The sequence below is a fragment of the Scyliorhinus canicula genome, chromosome 19, assembly GCF_902713615.1.
Source record: "Scyliorhinus canicula chromosome 19, sScyCan1.1, whole genome shotgun sequence".
Taxonomy (NCBI): Eukaryota; Metazoa; Chordata; class Chondrichthyes; order Carcharhiniformes; family Scyliorhinidae; genus Scyliorhinus; species Scyliorhinus canicula.
In genome coordinates this window covers 104,947,999-104,965,057 of record NC_052164.1, presented here as the reverse complement: position 1 = coordinate 104,965,057, position 17,059 = coordinate 104,947,999, and the positions used below count along the sequence as shown (strand labels likewise).

General features: G+C 52.8%; 1 protein-coding gene across 1 annotated transcript in view; it reads left to right on the top strand.

Moving 5' to 3' along the window:
• The window catches only part of LOC119954464 (ubiquitin carboxyl-terminal hydrolase 2-like), a 152,433-nt gene extending 135,744 nt beyond the window's left edge, over positions 1-16,689 (top strand). The window contains 4 exon segments of the mRNA XM_038779690.1: positions 89-167; positions 1,669-1,776; positions 11,985-12,105; positions 12,495-16,689. Of these exon segments, the coding sequence (XP_038635618.1) occupies positions 89-167; positions 1,669-1,776; positions 11,985-12,105; positions 12,495-12,582 (396 nt within the window). The 3' untranslated portion in view covers positions 12,583-16,689.
• The last annotated feature ends 370 nt before the right edge of the window (positions 16,690-17,059 follow it).

The following is a 17,059-nucleotide window of genomic DNA, read 5'->3' as shown; positions in this document are numbered from 1 at the left end:
TCTTTGACTAAAGATAGATTGATTGACTGGGGAGTGGGGTATAGGCTCCTATTTTACTGACTCTAACTTTGCACATTCTATGTTGCAGACCTGCTACAGATGCAAATTTCGAAGGAAATGTACCAAGAAATTCACAATCCAGAAATTCCCAAAGATCCTTGTGTTGCGTATCCTTCAGATATGTCACTTCTAACAAGATTGTGTGTGTTTTCTGTCACTCAATCCTTATCATTACACTGATGTTTCGCGGGTTTATTTAACATGACCAGATATTGTGATCTGCTGGATTTGAGGGGATTTGGGACGTGAGTAACAGTGAGCTGGACCAATGTTCATTTCATCTCGTGGAACTTTAGTTCCAGTCGAGACTGAATTGGACCTGATGTTTCCCTCACTATAGGTACCAGCCCACGCTGAAGACGGGTTGTGTAATCCCAATCATTGCAAGCCAGAATCTCACAACTCATTAGTGTTTGGTGTGTCTCATGTTTATTGTATCCCTGTTTAGTTGTGTATCTCCCTCTTGCCCTTCTTCTCACACACGCAGTCCTGTTTATTGTGTGCCCAGTGACATTGTTCTGCTGGTATTCTCTCATCTCTTGTGAGTACTGACTCTCAGTGGGATATGGGTTGCTGGACACTGATCCCACCCCACCCCCCCCCACCCCCACCGCTGATGCCGAAATCGCGATGGGGCGGAGAATCCGTTTTGGCGTGCACAGTCGGGACCGGTGCCTGTTTCGCAATTTCCCGCCTCCCCTGAAAATCATCGTACTTTCTGAGTGCGCCGCGCCGAGTATCCACCGCCTCGGGCCACCGCCTCGGGCCGCCGCCTCGGACCACCGCCTCGGGCCACCGCCTTGGGCCTCGGGCCCCCGCCTCGGGCCATTGCCTGAGGGCCGCCCTGCGATGCTCCGTACCCGACCAGCCGAATTCCCAACGCCGTGGGACTTGTCTGGTCCCACTGTCCGTGATACTCGCGTGGCGGCTGCGGATTCAGTCTGGGGCTGCCACACTCGGGGGAAGGGTCGATTGGTGGCAGGGGGGGCTTCATTCCGGTTTGTGGGCAATGTGTGCGGGTGGTCTGGGGTGTGCGAGAGGCCGCTGCGGGGCACTATTTCGGTGGTCCAGGTCCGCGGGTGGGTTCCGCCATGGAACATGGCGTGGCCGCTGGAGGCCGCCGTGTGTATGCGCGGCCTCTGACCCAGAAATGCGGGGGGCGGTATCGGCAGCGGGAGCTGTGAGCTCCATGGCAGCTGCCTGCTAGCCCCCAGCAGCTTACCTGACAGCAATGGGGACATAGTCCCAAAAACAAATATTCAAGTAATGGTGGTGTTGACTAAGTTACTGAATGTGATGGGGAAGGTGTCCCTGGGTGGGTTTCGAGTCTCTCTGTTTTCTTTTCTCCCCCTAACTCAGGAACGCTGAAGCTGAAAGTAATGTTCTGAGTCCCAGAACTGTTCTGATCCCTGAGGCAGAATTACTGACCAGGTAAACGTGGGGGAGCCGATCCAGGCTCCCAAATACCCATTACTCAATGTTACTTCAAATTGTTCCCTGGCTCCGCTGCCCATTTTTTCATTGTTCCTTTGTTTGATATCCCAGTGGAAAACAGGAATTTATCTGATTTTTAAAAATCTATGAACCTTGACTCAGCATTTAATTCAGATTTGAAGCGATTCTCCGAAGCTCGGATTCGTACCAGTAAACTCTCTGCCTTTGTAAATTTCCCACTGAAGGACCTCGACCTGCGAGAGTTCTCATCTGAAAACAATGGTGAGTAATGGGATGGTTGTATTTGTACAGAATCTGTATCGCACATTTGTCGGTTTGCATCACGGTCCTGGTATGTTGCTGTGTCAGCCGGCCAGCGTGTCAGCCGGCCAGCGTGTCAGCCGGCCGGCGTGTCAGCCGGCCGGCGTGTCAGCCGGCCAGCGTGTCAGCCGGCCAGCGTGTCAGCCGGCCGGCGTGTCAGCCGGCCGGCGTGTCAGCCGGCCGGCGTGTCAGCCGGCCAGCGTGTCAGCCGGCCAGCGTGTCAGCCGGCCGGCGTGTCAGCCGGCCGGCGTGTCAGCCGGCCAGCGTGTCAGCCGGCCAGCGTGTCAGCCACGTCTCTGGATGTGCGCCTCAGACAAGGTTGTGAGTTCAAATCCCACTTCAGGACCTGGGACCAAAATAATCAAGGCTGACGCTCCAGTACAATATGGAAGGAGTATTGCACTATCAGTAGTGTCCTCTTGTATGATCTGGGCCCTTCTAACATACCCCATGGCGCTATTTTGAAGAAGAGTGGAAGAGATAACCCTCGAGTATCAGCCAATATTTATCTCTCCATCTGCAATACAAAGATAAACACAATGGGGAGCGATTCTCCCAAAGGGAGACGACAGTGCCGATGCCGGAGTGAAAACCGGAGTGTTTCACTCCGGCGTCGGAGGCCGCTCCTTGCCCCCATTCTCCCACCCCCAGGGGGCTAGGAGCGGTGGCGTGTCAATTTCGCGCACCGGGCCTTGGCGCCCGCGTCAAAGCGCCGCTGCCTGAATGACGCGGCCGGCGGCGCAAAAATGACGTCACCCGCGCCGTCCTCCCCTCCACCGCCTCGCAAGACATGGAGGATTGATCTTGCGGGGCGGCGGAGGGAAAAGAGTACGTCTTTCAGAGACGCCGACCCGATGATCAGTGGGCACCGATCGTGGGCCAGGCCCCTCCTGAGCACGCCCCTGGTGCTCGATCCTCCCCCACCCCCCCCCACAGGGCCCACACGCAGCGGTCGCGCACTGTTCACTCCGGCAGCGACCAGGTGTTGTTCGTGCCAGCGTGAACCGGTCTGATTAGGCAGGTCGCTCGGTCCATCCAGGCCAGAGAATCGCCACTCGCGGAGCGGTGATTCTCCAAGCGGCCTGTCCCAAAACGCGACACGCCGTTTTTGGCGGGAGAATCGCGTGCGGGTGCCAGGGCGGGGTGGCGTGAATTGCCCGGCAATCCCGTGATACTCCAACCTGGAGTGGCGGTCGGAGAATCGTGCCCAATATCTGGTCGTTCTCACGTTGCTGTCTCTAGGGTTTTGCTGTGTGTCTGGGGGGGGTTTGCTGTGTGTCTGTGGGGGTTTTGCTGTGTGTCTGGGGGGGGTTTGCTGTGTGTCTGTGGGGGTTTTGCTGTGTGTCTGTGGGGGTTTTGCTGTGTGTCTGTGGGGGTTTTGCTGTGTGTCTGTGGGGGGTTTGCTGTGTGTCTGTGGGGGTTTTGCTGTGTGTCTGTGGGGGGTTTGCTGTGTGTCTGTGGGGGTTTTGCTGTGTGTCTGTGGGGGTTTTGCTGTGTGTCTGTGGGGGGGTTTGCTGTGTGTCTGTGGGGGGTTTGCTGTGTGTCTGTGGGGGTTTTGCTGTGTGTCTGTGGGGGTTTTGCTGTGTGTCTCTGGGGTTTTGTTGTGTGTCTGTGGGGGTTTTGCTGTGTGTCTGTGGGGGGGTTTTGCTGTGTGTCTGTGGGGGTTTTGTTGTGTGTCTGGGGGGGGGTTTGCTGTGTGTCTGTGGGGGTTTTGCTGTGTGTCTGTGGGGGTTTTGCTGTGTGTCTGTGGGGGGTTTTGCTGTGTGTCTGGGGGGGGGTTTTGCTGTGTGTCTGTGGGGGTTTTGCTGTGTGTCTGTGGGGGTTTTGCTGTGTGTCTGTGGGGGGTTTGCTGTGTGTCTGTGGGGGTTTTGCTGTGTGTCTGTGGGGGTTTTGCTGTGTGTCTGTGGGGGTTTTGCTGTGTGTCTGTGGGGGTTTTGCTGTGTGTCTGTGGGGGTTTTGCTGTGTGTCTCTGGGGGGGGGGGGTTTGCTGTGTGTCTGTGGGGGTTTTGCTGTGTGCCTGTGGGGGTTTTGCTGTGTGTCTGGGGGGGGGGGGGGTTGCTCTGTGTCTGGGGGGGGTTTTGCTGTGTGTCTGTGGGGGTTTTGCTGTGTGTCTGTGGGGGTTTTGCTGTGTGTCTGTGGGGGTTTGCTGTGTGTCTGTGGGGGTTTTGCTGTGTGTCTGTGGGGGTTTTGCTGTGTGTCTGTGGGGGTTTTGCTGTGTGTCTGGGGGGGGTTTTGCTGTGTGTCTGTGGGGGTTTTGCTGTCTGTGGGGGGTTTTGCTGTGTGTCTGTGGGGGGTTTTGCTGGTCTGTGGGGGTTTTGCTGTGTGTCTGTGAGGGTTTTGCTGTGTGTCTGTGGGGGTTTTGCTGTGTGTCTGTGGGGGGGTTTTGCTGTGTGTCTGTGGGGGTTTTGCTGTGTGTCTGTGGGGGGGGGGGTTTGCTGTGTGTCTGTGGGGGTTTTGCTGTGTGTCTGTGGGGGTTTTGCTGTGTGTCTGTGGGGGTTTTGCTGTGTGTCTCTGGGGGGTTTGCTGTGTGTCTGTGGGGGGCTTTGCTGTGTGTCTGTGGGGGTTTTGCTATGTGTCTGTGGGGGTTTTGCTGTGTGTCTGTGGGGGTTTTGCTGTGTGTCTGTTGGGGTTTTGCTGTGTGTCTCTGGGGGGGGGGGGTTTGCTGTGTGTCTGTGGGGGTTTTGCTGTGTGCCTGTGGGGGTTTTGCTGTGTGTCTGGGGGGGGGGGGGGTTTTGCTGTGTGTCTGGGGGGGGTTTTGCTGTGTGTCTGTGGGGGTTTTGCTGTGTGTCTGTGGGGGTTTGCTGTGTGTCTCTGGGGTTTTGCTGTGTCTGTGGGGGGGTTTGCTGTGTGTCTGTGGGGGTTTTGCTGTGTGTATGTGGGGGTTTTGCTGTGTGTCTGGGGGGGGTTTGCATGTGTGTCTGTGGGGGGTTTGCTGTGTGTCTGTGGGGGGTTTTGCTGTGTGTCTGTGGGGGTTTTGCTGTGTGTCTCTGGGGTTTTGTTGTGTGTCTGTGGGGGTTTTGCTGTGTGTCTGTGGGGGGGGGTTTTGCTGTGTGTCTGTGGGGGTTTTGTTGTGTGTCTGTGGGGGGTTTGCTGTGTGTCTGTGGGGGTTTTGTTGTGTGTCTGTGGGGGTTTTGCTGTGTGTCTGTGGGGGTTTTGCTGTGTGTCTGTGGGGGTTTTGCTGTGTGTCTGTGGGGGTTTTGCTGTGTGTCTGTGGGGGGTTTGCTGTGTGTCTGTGGGGGGTTTTGCTGTGTGTCTGTGGGGGTTTTGCTGTGTGTCTGTGGGGGTTTTTGCTGTCTGTGGGGGTTTTGCTGTGTGTCTGGGGGGGGGTTTGCATGTGTGTGTGTGGGGGTTTTGCTGTGTGTCTGTGGGGGTTTTGCTGTTGTCTTGTGGGGGTTTTGCTGTGTGTCTGTGGGGGGTTTTGCTGTGTGTCTGTGGGGGGTTTGCTGTGTGTCTGTGGGGGTTTTGCTGTGTGTCTCTGGGGGGGGGGGGGGTTTTGCTGTGTGTCTGTGGGGGTTTTGCTGTGTGTCTGGGGGGGGGGGTTTGCTCTGTGTATGGGGGGGGTTTTGCTGTGTGTCTGTGGGGGTTTTGCTGTGTGTCTGTGGGGGTTTTGCTGTGTGTCTGTGGGGTTTTGCTGTGGTGTCTGTGGGGGGTGTTTGCTGTGGTCTGTGGGGGGTTTGCTGTGTGTCTGTGGGGTTTTGCTGTGTGTCTGTGGGGGTTTTGCTGTGTGTCTCTGGGGTTTGTTGTGTGTCTGTGGGGGTTTTGCTGTGTGTCTGTGGGGGGGGTTTTGCTGTGTGTCTGTGGGGTTTTGTTGTGTGTGGGGGGTTTGCTGTGTGTCTGTGGGGGTTTGTTGTGTGTCTGTGGTGGGTTTTGCTGTGTGTCTGTGGGGGTTTTGCTGTGTGTCTGTGGGGGGTTTGCTGTGTGTCTGTGGGGGTTTTGCTGTGTGTCTGTGGGGGTTTTGCTGTGTGTCTGTGGGGGTTTTGCTGTGTGTCTGTGGGGGTTTTGCTGTGTGTCTGTGGGGGTTTTGCTGTGTGTCTGGGGGTTTTTGCTGTTATGTGGGGGTTTTTGCTGTGTGTATGGGGGGGGGGTTTGCTGTGTGTCTTGGGGGGTTTTTCTGGTGGTCTGTGGGGGTTTTGCTGTGTGTCTGTGGGGGTTTGCTGTGTGTCTGTGGGGGTTTTTGCTGTGTGTCTGTGGGGGGTTTTGCTGTGTGTCTGTGGGGGGTTTTGCTGTGTGGTCTGTGGGGGGTTTTGCTGTGTGTCTGTGGGGGTTTGCTGGGTGTCTGTGGGGGTTTTGCTGTGTGTCTATGGGGTTTTGCTGTGGTCTGTGGGGGGTTTGCTGTGTGTCTGTGGGGGTTTGCTGTGTGTCTGGGGGGTTTTGCTCTGTGTCTGTGGGGGTTTTGCTGTGTGTCTGTGGGGGTTTTGCTGTGTGTCTCTGGGGTTTTGCTGTGTGTCTTGTGGGGTTTTGCTGTGTGTCTTGGGGGGTTTTTGCTGTGTGTCTGTGGGGGGTTTGCTGTGTGTCTGTGGGGTTTTTGCTGTGTGTCTGGGGGTTTTGCTGTGTGTCTGGGGGGGTTTTGCTGTGTGTCTGTGGGGGTTTTGCTGTGTGTCTCTGGGGTTTTGCTGTGTGTCTGTGGGGGGTTTTGCTGTGTGTCTGTGGGGGTTTTGCTGTGTGTCTGGGGGTTTGCTCTGTGTCTGTGGGGGTTTTGCTGTGTGTCTGTGGGGGTTTTGCTGTGTGTCTGTGGGGGGTTTGCTGTGTGTCTGTGGGGGTTTTGCTGTGTGTCTGTGGGGGTTTTGCTGTGTGTCTGTGGGGGGTTTTGCTGTGTGTCTGTGGGTTTGGCTGTGTGTCTGTGGGGGTTTTGCTGTGTGTCTGTGGGGGTTTTGCTGTGTGTCTGGGGGGGTTTTGCTGTCTGTGGGGGTTTCGCTGTGTGTCTGTGGGGGGGGTTTTGCTGTGTGTCTGTGGGGGGGGTTTTGCTGTGTGTCTGTGGGGGGGGTTTTGCTGTGTGTCTGTGGGGGTTTTGCTGTGTGTCTGTGGGGGGGGGGGTTTGCTGTGTGTCTGTGGGGGTTTTGCTGTGTGTCTGTGGGGGGGGGGGGGGTTGCTGTGTGTCTGTGGGGGTTTTGCTGTGTGTCTGTGGGGGTTTTGCTGTGTGTCTGTGGGGTTTTGCTGTGTGTCTGTGGGGGTTTTTGCTGTGTGTCTGTGGGGTTTTGCTGTGTGTCTGTGGGGGTTTTGCTGTGTGTCTGTGGGGGTTTTGCTGTGTGTCTGGGGGGGTTTGCTGTGTGTCTCTGGGGTTTGCTGTGTGTCTGGGGGTTTTGCTGTGTGTCTGTGGGGCTTTGCTGTGTGTCTCTGGGGTTTTGCTGTGTGTCTGTGGGGGTTTTGCTGTGTGTCTGTGGGGGTTTTGCTGTGTGTCTGTGGGGGTTTTGCTGTGTGTCTGTGGGGGGTTTGCTGTGTGTCTGTGGGGGTTTTGCTGTGTGTCTGTGGGGGTTTTGCTGTGTGTCTGTGGGGGTTTTGCTGTCTGTGGGGGTTTTGCTGTGTGTCTGGGGGGGGGGTTTGCTGTGTGTCTGTGGGGGTTTTGCTGTGTGTCTGTGGGGGTTTTGCTGTGTGTCTGTGGGGGTTTTGCTGTGTGTCTGTGGGGGTTTTGCTGTGTGTCTGTGGGGGGTTTTGCTGTGTGTCTGTGGGGGGTTTTGCTGTGTGTCTGTGGGGGGTTTTGCTGTGTGTCTGTGGGGGTTTTGCTGTGTGTCTGTGGGGGTTTTGCTGTGTGTCTCTGCGGTTTTGCTGTGTGTCTGGGGGTTTTGCTGTGTGTCTGTGGGGTTTTGCTGTGTCTCTGGGGGTTTTGCTGTGTGTCTGGGGGGGTTTGCTGTGTGTCTGTGGGGGTTTTGCTGTGTGTCTGTGGGGGTTTTGCTGTGTGTCTGTGGGGGTTTTGTTGTGTGTCTGTGGGGGGGGGGGGTTTTGCTGTGTGTCTGTGGGGGTTTTGCTGTGTGTCTGTGGGGGTTTTGCTGTGTGTCTCTGGGGGGGGGGGGGGGGGTTTGCTGTGTGTCTGTGGGGGTTTTGCTGTGTGCCTGTGGGGGTTTTGCTGTGTGTCTGGGGGGGGGGGGGTTGCTCTGTGTCTGGGGGGGTTTTGCCTGTGTGTCTGTGGGGGTTTTGCTGTGTGTCTGTGGGGGTTTTGCTGTGTGTCTGTGAGGGTTTTGCTGTGTGTCTGTGAGGGTTTTGCTGTGTGTCTGTGAGGGTTTTGCTGTGTGTCTGTGGGGGTTTTGCTGTGTGTCTGTGGGGGTTTTGCTGTGTGTCTCTGCGGTTTTGCTGTGTGTCTGTGGGGGTTTTGCTGTGTCTCTGGGGGTTTTGCTGTGTGTCTGGGGGGTTTTGCTGTGTGTCTGTGGGGGTTTTGCTGTGTGTCTGTGGGGGGTTTTGCTGTGTGTCTGTGGGGGTTTTGCTGTGTGTGTGTGGGGGTTTTGCTGTGTGTCTCGGGGGGGGGGGGGTTTGCTGTGTGTCTGTGGGGGTTTTGCTGTGTGCCTGTGGGGGTTTTGCTGTGTGTCTGGGGGGGGGGGGGTTTGCTCTGTGTCTGGGGGGGTTTTGCTGTGTGTCTGTGGGGGTTTTGCTGTGTGTCTGTGGGGGTTTTGCTGTGTGTCTGTGGGGGTTTGCTGTGTGTCTGTGGGGGTTTTGCTGTGTGTCTGTGGGGGTTTTGCTGTCTGGGGGGGTTTTGCTGTGTGTCTGTGGGGGGGGGGGGCGGTTTGCTGTGTGTCTGTGGGGGTTTTGCTGTGTGTCTGTGGGGGTTTTGCTGTGTGTCTGTGGGGGGGGGGGGTTTGCTGTGTGTCTGTGGGGGGGGTTTGCTGTGTGTCTGGGGGGGTTTTGCTGTGTGTCTGTGGGGGTTTTGCTGTGTGTCTGTGGGGGGTTTGCTGTGTGTCTGTGGGGTTTTTGCTGTGTGTCTGGGGGGTTTTTGCTGTGTGTCTGGGGGGGTTTTGCTGTGTGTCTGTGGGGGTTTTGCTGTGTGTCTCTGGGGTTTTGCTGTGTGTCTGTGGGGGTTTTGCTGTGTGTCTGTGGGGGGTTTTGCTGTGTGTCTGTGGGGGGTTTTGCTGTGTGTCTGTGGGGGTTTTGCTGTGTGTCTGTGGGGGTTTTGCTGTGTGTCTGGGGGTTTTGCTGTGTGTCTGTGGGGGTTTTGCTGTGTGTCTGGGGGGGTTTTGCTGTCTGTGGGGGTTTCGCTGTGTGTCTGTGGGGGGGTTTTGCTGTGTGTCTGTGGGGGGGTTTTGCTGTGTGTCTGTGGGGGGGTTTGCTGTGTGTCTGTGGGGGTTTTGCTGTGTGTCTGTGGGGGGGGGGTTGCTGTGTGTCTGTGGGGGTTTTGCTGTGTGTCTGTGGGGGGGGGGGTTGCTGTGTGTCTGTGGGGGTTTTGCTGTGTGTCTGTGGGGGTTTTGCTGTGTGTCTGTGGGGGCTTTGCTGTGTGTCTGTGGGGGTTTTTGCTGTGTGTCTGTGGGGTTTTGCTGTGTGTCTGTGGGGGTTTTGCTGTGTGTCTGTGGGGGTTTTGCTGTGTGTCTGTGGGGGTTTTGCTGTGTGTCTGGGGGGGTTTGCTGTGTGTCTCTGGGGTTTTGCTGTGTGTCTGGGGGGTTTTGCTGTGTGTCTGTGGGGTTTTGCTGTGTGTCTGTGGGGGTTTTGCTGTCTGTGGGGGTTTTGCTGTGTGTCTGTGGGGGTTTTGCTGTCTGTGGGGGTTTTGCTGTGTGTCTGTGGGGGTTTTGCTGTGTGTCTGTGGGGGTTTTGCTGTGTGTCTGTGGGGATTTCATGGAATCATAGAATTTACAGTGCAGAAGGAGGCCATTTGGCCCATCGGGTCTGCACTGGCTCTTTGAAAGAGCCCCCTACCCAAGCCCACACCTCCACCCTATCCCCATAACCCAGTAACCCCACCCAACACTATGGGCAGTTTTGGACACTAAGGGGCAATGTAGCATGGCCAATCCACCTAACCTGCACATCTTTGGACTGTGGGAGGAAACCAGAGCACCCGGAGGAAACCCACGCACACACAGGGAGAACGTGCAGACTGTGGGGGTCTCACTGCCTGGGGGGGTCTCGCTGCCTGTGGGGGTCTCGCTGCCTGTGGGGGTCTCGCTGCCTGTGGGGGTCTCGCTGCCTGTGGGGGTCTCGCTGCCTGTGGGGGTCTCGCTGCCTGTGGGGGTCTCGCTGCCTGTGGGGGTCTCGCTGCCTGTGGGGTCTCGCTGCCTGTGGGGTCTCGCTGCCTGTGGGGGTCTCGCTGCCTGTGGGGGTCTCGCTGCCTGTGGGGGTCTCGCTGCCTGAGGGGGTCTCGCTGCCTGAGGGGGTCTCGCTGCCTGAGGGGGTCTCGCTGCCTGAGGGGGTCTCGCTGCCTGAGGGGGTCTCGCTGCCTGAGGGGGTCTCGCTGCCTGAGGGGGTCTCGCTGCCTGTGGGGTCTCGCTGCCTGAGGGGGTCTCGCTGTGAGCAAATTAGCTACCCCACTTCCCGATTACAACAGTGACTACACTTCAAAAGCAGCTCATTGGCTGTAATTCACTTTGCAATATCCAATGTTATTGAAAAGTGCTATATAAATACAAGTCTTTTATTTTGGTCAGACTGAGTTATTATCCAGCTGGTCAGAAACAGCACTCTGCACGTCAATGGGATCAAGAATTGAGGGTTCCATGCCTGGGGCAATCTCAATGCTCTGGGCTGCGAATCACCTCCGTTCCTGAATGCCAAAGAGTTAGAAAAGTTCCAATTATCGATTTTTAAATGTGTTCTTCACATTTGGGTAAAGGGTGAAAAGACATTGGCCGTGATCTCCCCGAATGGGAACAGCGTCCCATAGCAAGCTGGGTTTAGCGAGTGTTTCCCGGCGCTCGGAGCGCTGAACAACCTCACGCTAACAAACAGGGTTCTGTTCCCATTCAGGGCTTCAGCAGGGAATTCTCTGCCAAGGCTGTGCTTTCTGTAGGAGCACCACTCGCCGGAACGCCTCAGCACAGTAGAAAATCAGGATGCCATTTTTAAATGCCATCCCCAATCTCACAACCCCCCCCCCCCCCCCCCCCCCCCCCCCCCCCCCCACCCCCCCCCTCCCCCCCCCCCCACCCCCCCACCCCCCCTCCCCCCCCCCCGGATGACCCTGAACTGCCCTCCAAGCCCCAACTCGCCTATAAAGGAAGCCTCAGGCCAGCCTGCACCCACACAGAGCATCCCTGGGTCCGATCCCAGTCGTGGGACAAATGCCAGCTTTGCACCTTTGCAGTATCACCTGAGCACCTTGACAGTGCCAGGCTGGGACCCAGGTAGCACTGCCAGTGTGCCAAGGTGCCTGTGTGGCACCAGCGGTGTGCCCCCACGAATGCCGATCCATTTGGTCCCTGTTTGTGGAAGCCAGCACCCGAGATCTCCAAGGCGAAGGAGTTAGATCCCAAAGCCAGCTTTAGATCGTGGGACTGCATTTTCAAGTGAGACTAGCTGTCTCGCTCTAATCATCAGCACAGTGGTTAGCACTGTTGCTTCACATCGCCAGGGTCCTGGTTTCGATTCCCAGCCTGGGTCACTGTCTGTGTGGAGTCTGCACATTCTCCCCGCGTTTGCGTGGGTTTCCTCCGGGTGCTCCGGTTTCCACCCACAGCCCAAAGACGTGCTGTTAGGTGAATTGGACATTCTGAATTCTCCCTCTGTGTACCCGAACAGGTGCCGGAGTGTGGCGACTAGGGGGTAACTTTTCACAGTAACTTCATTGCAGTGTTAATGTAAGTCCGCTTGTGACAATAAAGATTATTATTATTATGTGCAGATTTGCTAAAACGTCATCCAGCCACAATGGGCGGAATTCACATCGCGACATCTCACGAGATCGCCTTAGATCTTGTGGGGCGTGGTGAGCCAGGTCGATTCCGGAAGAGGGATCTACTTACTGCCTTTTGGACACAGTGCGCTGGTCAATCCTGCCCATTGAGATCAAATATCCGGAGGAGTACGGAGAGGGATTAAATTCACAAGTTTCCAAATCCATTCTGTATGTAGATGGAAAAAAGGATAAAAGTTTAATCGAGAGCATCAAAGGAAAGGATTTAACTGCGGGTTTATCAGTGCTGCGTCATGGAATATTCTGCCATAAGGCCAGAAGTAAAGCTTCTCCAATTGTAATGGTTGCTATGGTTGATTAAAAAACACAGGAACAATATGTTTTTCATTCTTTCTCTCGGCAGTTCATGCAGTTTACAATCTCTATGCTGTGTCCAATCATTCGGGCACCACCATGGGCGGCCATTACACTGCATACTGCAAGAACCCCCAGTCTGCAGAGTGGTACAACTATAACGACTCCAGGTGAGTCCCACCTCCCCGCCCTCCCTATGCTACACCCAAAGGCACTACTTCACCAATATTCATGGTGAATTGCAAAATAGAGAAACATATTAATTTCTTCATGTCTGCCCTGTAGTGATGCTAAGGAAGGGAGCAATTTTGTTCTTTACTCAGTGCCTACCTGGAGTTTGGCAAAGATCAGCCAGGATTCCTCACTCAGTGACCCTTCTAGAAAGGGCGCATTGGGGAGAGTAAAATCCACTACCAGTCAGAGAGCTGCCTGTCCTTTGAAAGCCATTGATGGAGACATTCAGCGTCTAATTAACGGCCTCAACTGTTGCATTGTTGCTGGAAGGAGGGGGGAGGAAAACGAGCTGTACAAATCATATACTCTCTGTCTCTCTTTCCAGAGTGACCCCAATGTCATCGAGCCAGATACGGACAAGTGATGCCTATGTTTTATTTTACGAACTCTCCTGTCCTTCCTCGCGGATATGAGTCTCCGGACATGCGAGAACAAAGCAGCTTGAACTGTCTTACAGCAACAGCGACGTTTTAACAGATCATCTCGTGTCCTCATCGTGTAACACAAATTCCTTGACCAAGAGCTGAACCAACCAATGGCCAGATTGACAGCACCGGAATTGAGAGGGGCAGAGGAGGGAGGGGTTACGCAAAGGGCTCTCACAAAGTCCAGGGTCACCAGCCCTGCAGCCATTGACCGTTTCCAAAGTACAACCAGCAACTGCTGCAGAATGAAAACAGCTCAGATCAACTGCTGAAATACACTGTGCTGCAGGAGCTGCAGATTCTGCACCAGCCTCTGTCTCTCTCTTGGAGTATGTTTATTTTCAGTTGCAGAATTTTTCTTGCAAGTCTTTTGAAACATTAAAACCACAAATTGTTACAGAGAGGGATAGAGACGGTCTGTTGCTGTTCCAGATCCTCCGAATTACAAACCAGGGAATCGGGCTCAGGCCAATTATTTAAACGTTTATTTATTTTTTTTGGTTTTTTTGCAGTGACTTGCCTGAATGCCTCTGACACATCTGGTTAGAATTACCACCGTCTGACAGGCAAACACTCCCAGCTTCCCTAACTGCTCTCCTGAACTGGGGGAACTGCCGTTTCGCTGCTTCTGTGACGCCTGCAAAATTATATTTCAAATAAAAACAAAACTTGCATTTAGTAAGTTGCAATTTCCGATTTAAGGAAGCTAACCAACTCTGAACTGAGATTTGGGTTACCGGGATTTACTGACAGGAGTAACATTTACTTGCCCAAGTTAATTAACTTTTGTCTGAGTCCACAGAGAAAATTCTGTGAAACCCCTGTTTTTGTTAACTGTTAGACGGAGCTAAAAATACCATCCAGCTAACAAGGGCCGAGCTTCTTAACAATGGCACAGAATGTTTTCAATATCAAGACAGGAGAAGGGAGACTTCGTTTCTGGAACCAGTACAGTGATGATAACCTCTGAGTCCACAGTCCCAGCTCCACCACCACCCCCCCCCCCCCCCCCCCCCCCCCAAGAGCCAAGCGAACCACTCAATGACCAGAATATCCACAGGACCTATGGAGTCAATCTGCAGGGTCCAAGCATTTTCTTTTTTCTTTTGTCCATCTGAAACGTGTGTCTGCTTCTCTGGGGAGTGACCATGTCTAACGTTCTGTCTCAGTTCTTTCCAACTTTTCCTTTGTTCTGTCTTTTCCTGTCTCCTTCCCTACCTCCTCATTCCCGAGGGACCTGTATCTTCCAGACACCATTTCTCACTTTCGCCTCTTTTAAAGAATGTGATGGGGAAAGGAATTAAATTTAAAGAAAGAGACATGAAGGGTTAATTGTAACCTCACAACATCCAAGCTTTGCAGCTAAACAGATTGATTAGACACCATGTGAAACCTGGCCTCCATTGTTCCTGGTCAGCCTATCGCACAACCTGTCTATTCTACTGGAATATAGAAGGCAGCTTGGCCCAGACATTCAATCAGTCGGCATTATCAGGACATTAGTCAAATCCAAACTTTTTGAAAGGTCCTACGGAGATGTTAACTGTGACAAGACTACATGAGGTGGTGGGTAATATATACCTGTGACTCCTATAATAATAAACTACTTCCCAGTAGAAAGTACGAATCGGGGCATATTTTGCAGGACTCCAATATTGTGATTTTAATACTTGTCTAGTGTTAATTCTGCACCCAGCCGGTCTCCACTCTTGATAATGAAAATGTGACTTTGATTTGTAAGACAAGAAATCACGTGGAATCGAAGAGATTAGTTTCAGCTCAAAAGGATTACAGAGACTGTGATTTTGCACAGTCCCTGACATCCTGTGATTGGGTTAATTGTTAGTTCTCTCTGTGCCTGAGCTATCACTGGGCAATTTCTAAAATGTACACACTGTCCATAGTGCTTGTTGGCCTTCATTGTGTGAGCCAGCAAATTGTTTAATTTTGCCCTTTTATTGAGGGAGGAGGTAAAAAAGAAATGAGAACAGATGGAGAACCTTTAACTCAGGCCAACTGAGGCGTGTCCTGTCTTCCTAGGCTGGCTGGCTGACTTGTCCTGAGTGTTCTTACATCTGGCCTTGCTCCAATCCTATGCTCCTTCTATATTTCCCTGAATCACATCTGAATAGTGATACTGTTTTCTTTAATATTTATTGGTGACATGTTCTCCACTTTGTTCAGTTACCTCCTCCCCAATAATCTAAAATCAGTCACATAGCTCGGGGGGGGGGAACTCCTTAATCACCAACTTGGCAGCTTTAACATAAGCACAGAGTGTCTGATACTTGCCCATCCCCACCCCTGAAACGCAGCATCCAAGAGTACTTTTAATTTTGTCTTATTAAAGAAAAGACTAGTTTTAATGTGTTAATTTTAAACTCTAATGCATGGAGACATGATGACTGTTCTAATTTGATATGTCGTGGGTTTCTGGATGTATCTTGTTTACTGTGTAAACAAGCACTGGATAAATTTTATATTATGTACATTGAGGAGTTGTACTTAAGAAATTTTAACTAAATATATATCTATAGTATATAGAATAACAGCTGTGTGGAAACACGTGCAGTATAAATATATATAAACCTATGCCTTGAAATGACAGCCTGGTGAGCAGGTATTGAGCAGTGATCTTTAATCTCATTACAGTATGAAATTCTGTTTGGTTTATTGTTTAATTTAAAAGAAGAATGTTGGGCTGGATTCTCCGTCCCACCCCGCCACATTTCTGGTTCAGCCCGCCAGCGGGATTCTCCGTTATGCCGGCCGGTCAATGGGGTTTCCCATTGTGGGGCAGCCCCAGGCCGTCGGGAAACCCCCAGGCACCGGCAAAGCGGAGCATCCCGCCAGCGGAGAATCCAGCCCGTTGTTAGTGAACTAAATGTTTTCCGGTCCCAGAGGAGGCTGGGGGTTAGGCTGCTGTGTTCACAACTCCCAGCGGAGAAGATAGTTTGCTGAATTTGATTTTCTTTACATTTGTTTTTTTTTAAATGTCTCCCACTCTGATCCCTATCTTCCCCCAAGTTGATCAGAGTTGGGGAGTGGGGGGAGATTTTTGTTTGCTTCAGTCTTTTTGAGTCCTGATGTTGTGACCATTCCCCAACTTGGCCTTCAATCTGATGGCCTGTTTTCTCAAGTGAGAAATGAAGGACAGTCAGCGGTAATGTCTCCTTCCAGTCACATTGCAGGTTTAATCCTCAGGACATCACATTGTTCTGACTGATTAACCTCCTCGTCTGACAAAGGAATTGTGATTCTTGGAACATTGCAGGTGGCAATATTCAATCTCCGGAACAGACGGGATTTTATTAATTTACACTGTCACTGGCTAGTCCAGCATCTATTACCCATCCCTAATTTCCCTCGATAGGTGGTGGTGAGCTGCTGCCTTGAATCACTGCAGTTCCTGGGGTGTAGGTAGACCCACAGTGCTGTTAGGGAGGGAGATCCAGGGCACACTGCGAGGAAGTGGGAATGTTTGTGTCTTTATTCAAGTAAATGTTTTCACCAGCTCAGATTCTCTATTAGAATCTCCCCTCTCCTTCCAAACAATTTCTTAGCTTTCACTTGGTTCTCTTCCCCCCCCCCCCCATGCAGCAACTCAGAATCCTGGCACAGTCAGAAACACAGAGTGTGCAGCAGGTTCCACAGACTGCCTGGGAGGGATGGTTCACAATGGTTCTCTCGCTCTCTCCCTTATGAGAGAGACCATGGTAGAATGAGGAAAAGGACAGGGGGAGAAAAAGGGCCGTAGCTGCTCCTTGGGACACAGAAGTGGAGTTTGCAGCAGCAGTGAATGTTGGGCAGATGTGAGCACGGGTAATGCTGTGAAACTGGGAGCAGGAGGTTCCTCACATTTTGCCCACTCCTAACTCCTAACCATTGCTATTATTTTCCTGTACTGTTTTATTTCATATTAACTGGAATGTTCTGGAAAAAACAGAATTTAGAAAAAGAATCTGCACTTTGTTATTGCTGTTTGGCTCCTCAGTGAGTTTTAATGCAGTTACTGTCGCTCACTGAAGAGCTTGCGCATGCACCTTGTTTTTTAAAAACTACTTTTGAAAGAATAAAAACACTGTGAATATTCAACTAATGTTTGCTACCTTTCCCTTAGTTTAGATTTGATTGCCTACCCCACTTACAGGTATTTCTGGAGGTTGAATCACATGGTATTATCTGCAGTGGTTATTGTAGCTCTCTCTCCACATCGGCTTCTGATTTGAGCTGGCTTCCTTGTGACGGTGACAACCCTGAATGTGGAGCTTCAGCCCCAGTGCCTGGACCTCAAAACCAGCCGATACATACTGACCTGAGCGACTGGACAGTGGAGTCGATGTTTGGGCCTTTCTTACTGGGCACATTGTCTATACTTCAGCACCAACTGGACTTGCATTCCCCCAGGCCAGGAGACCCATTCCAAGGCAAACCTTGTTCAGATACATGAAACAATGCTTCAGGC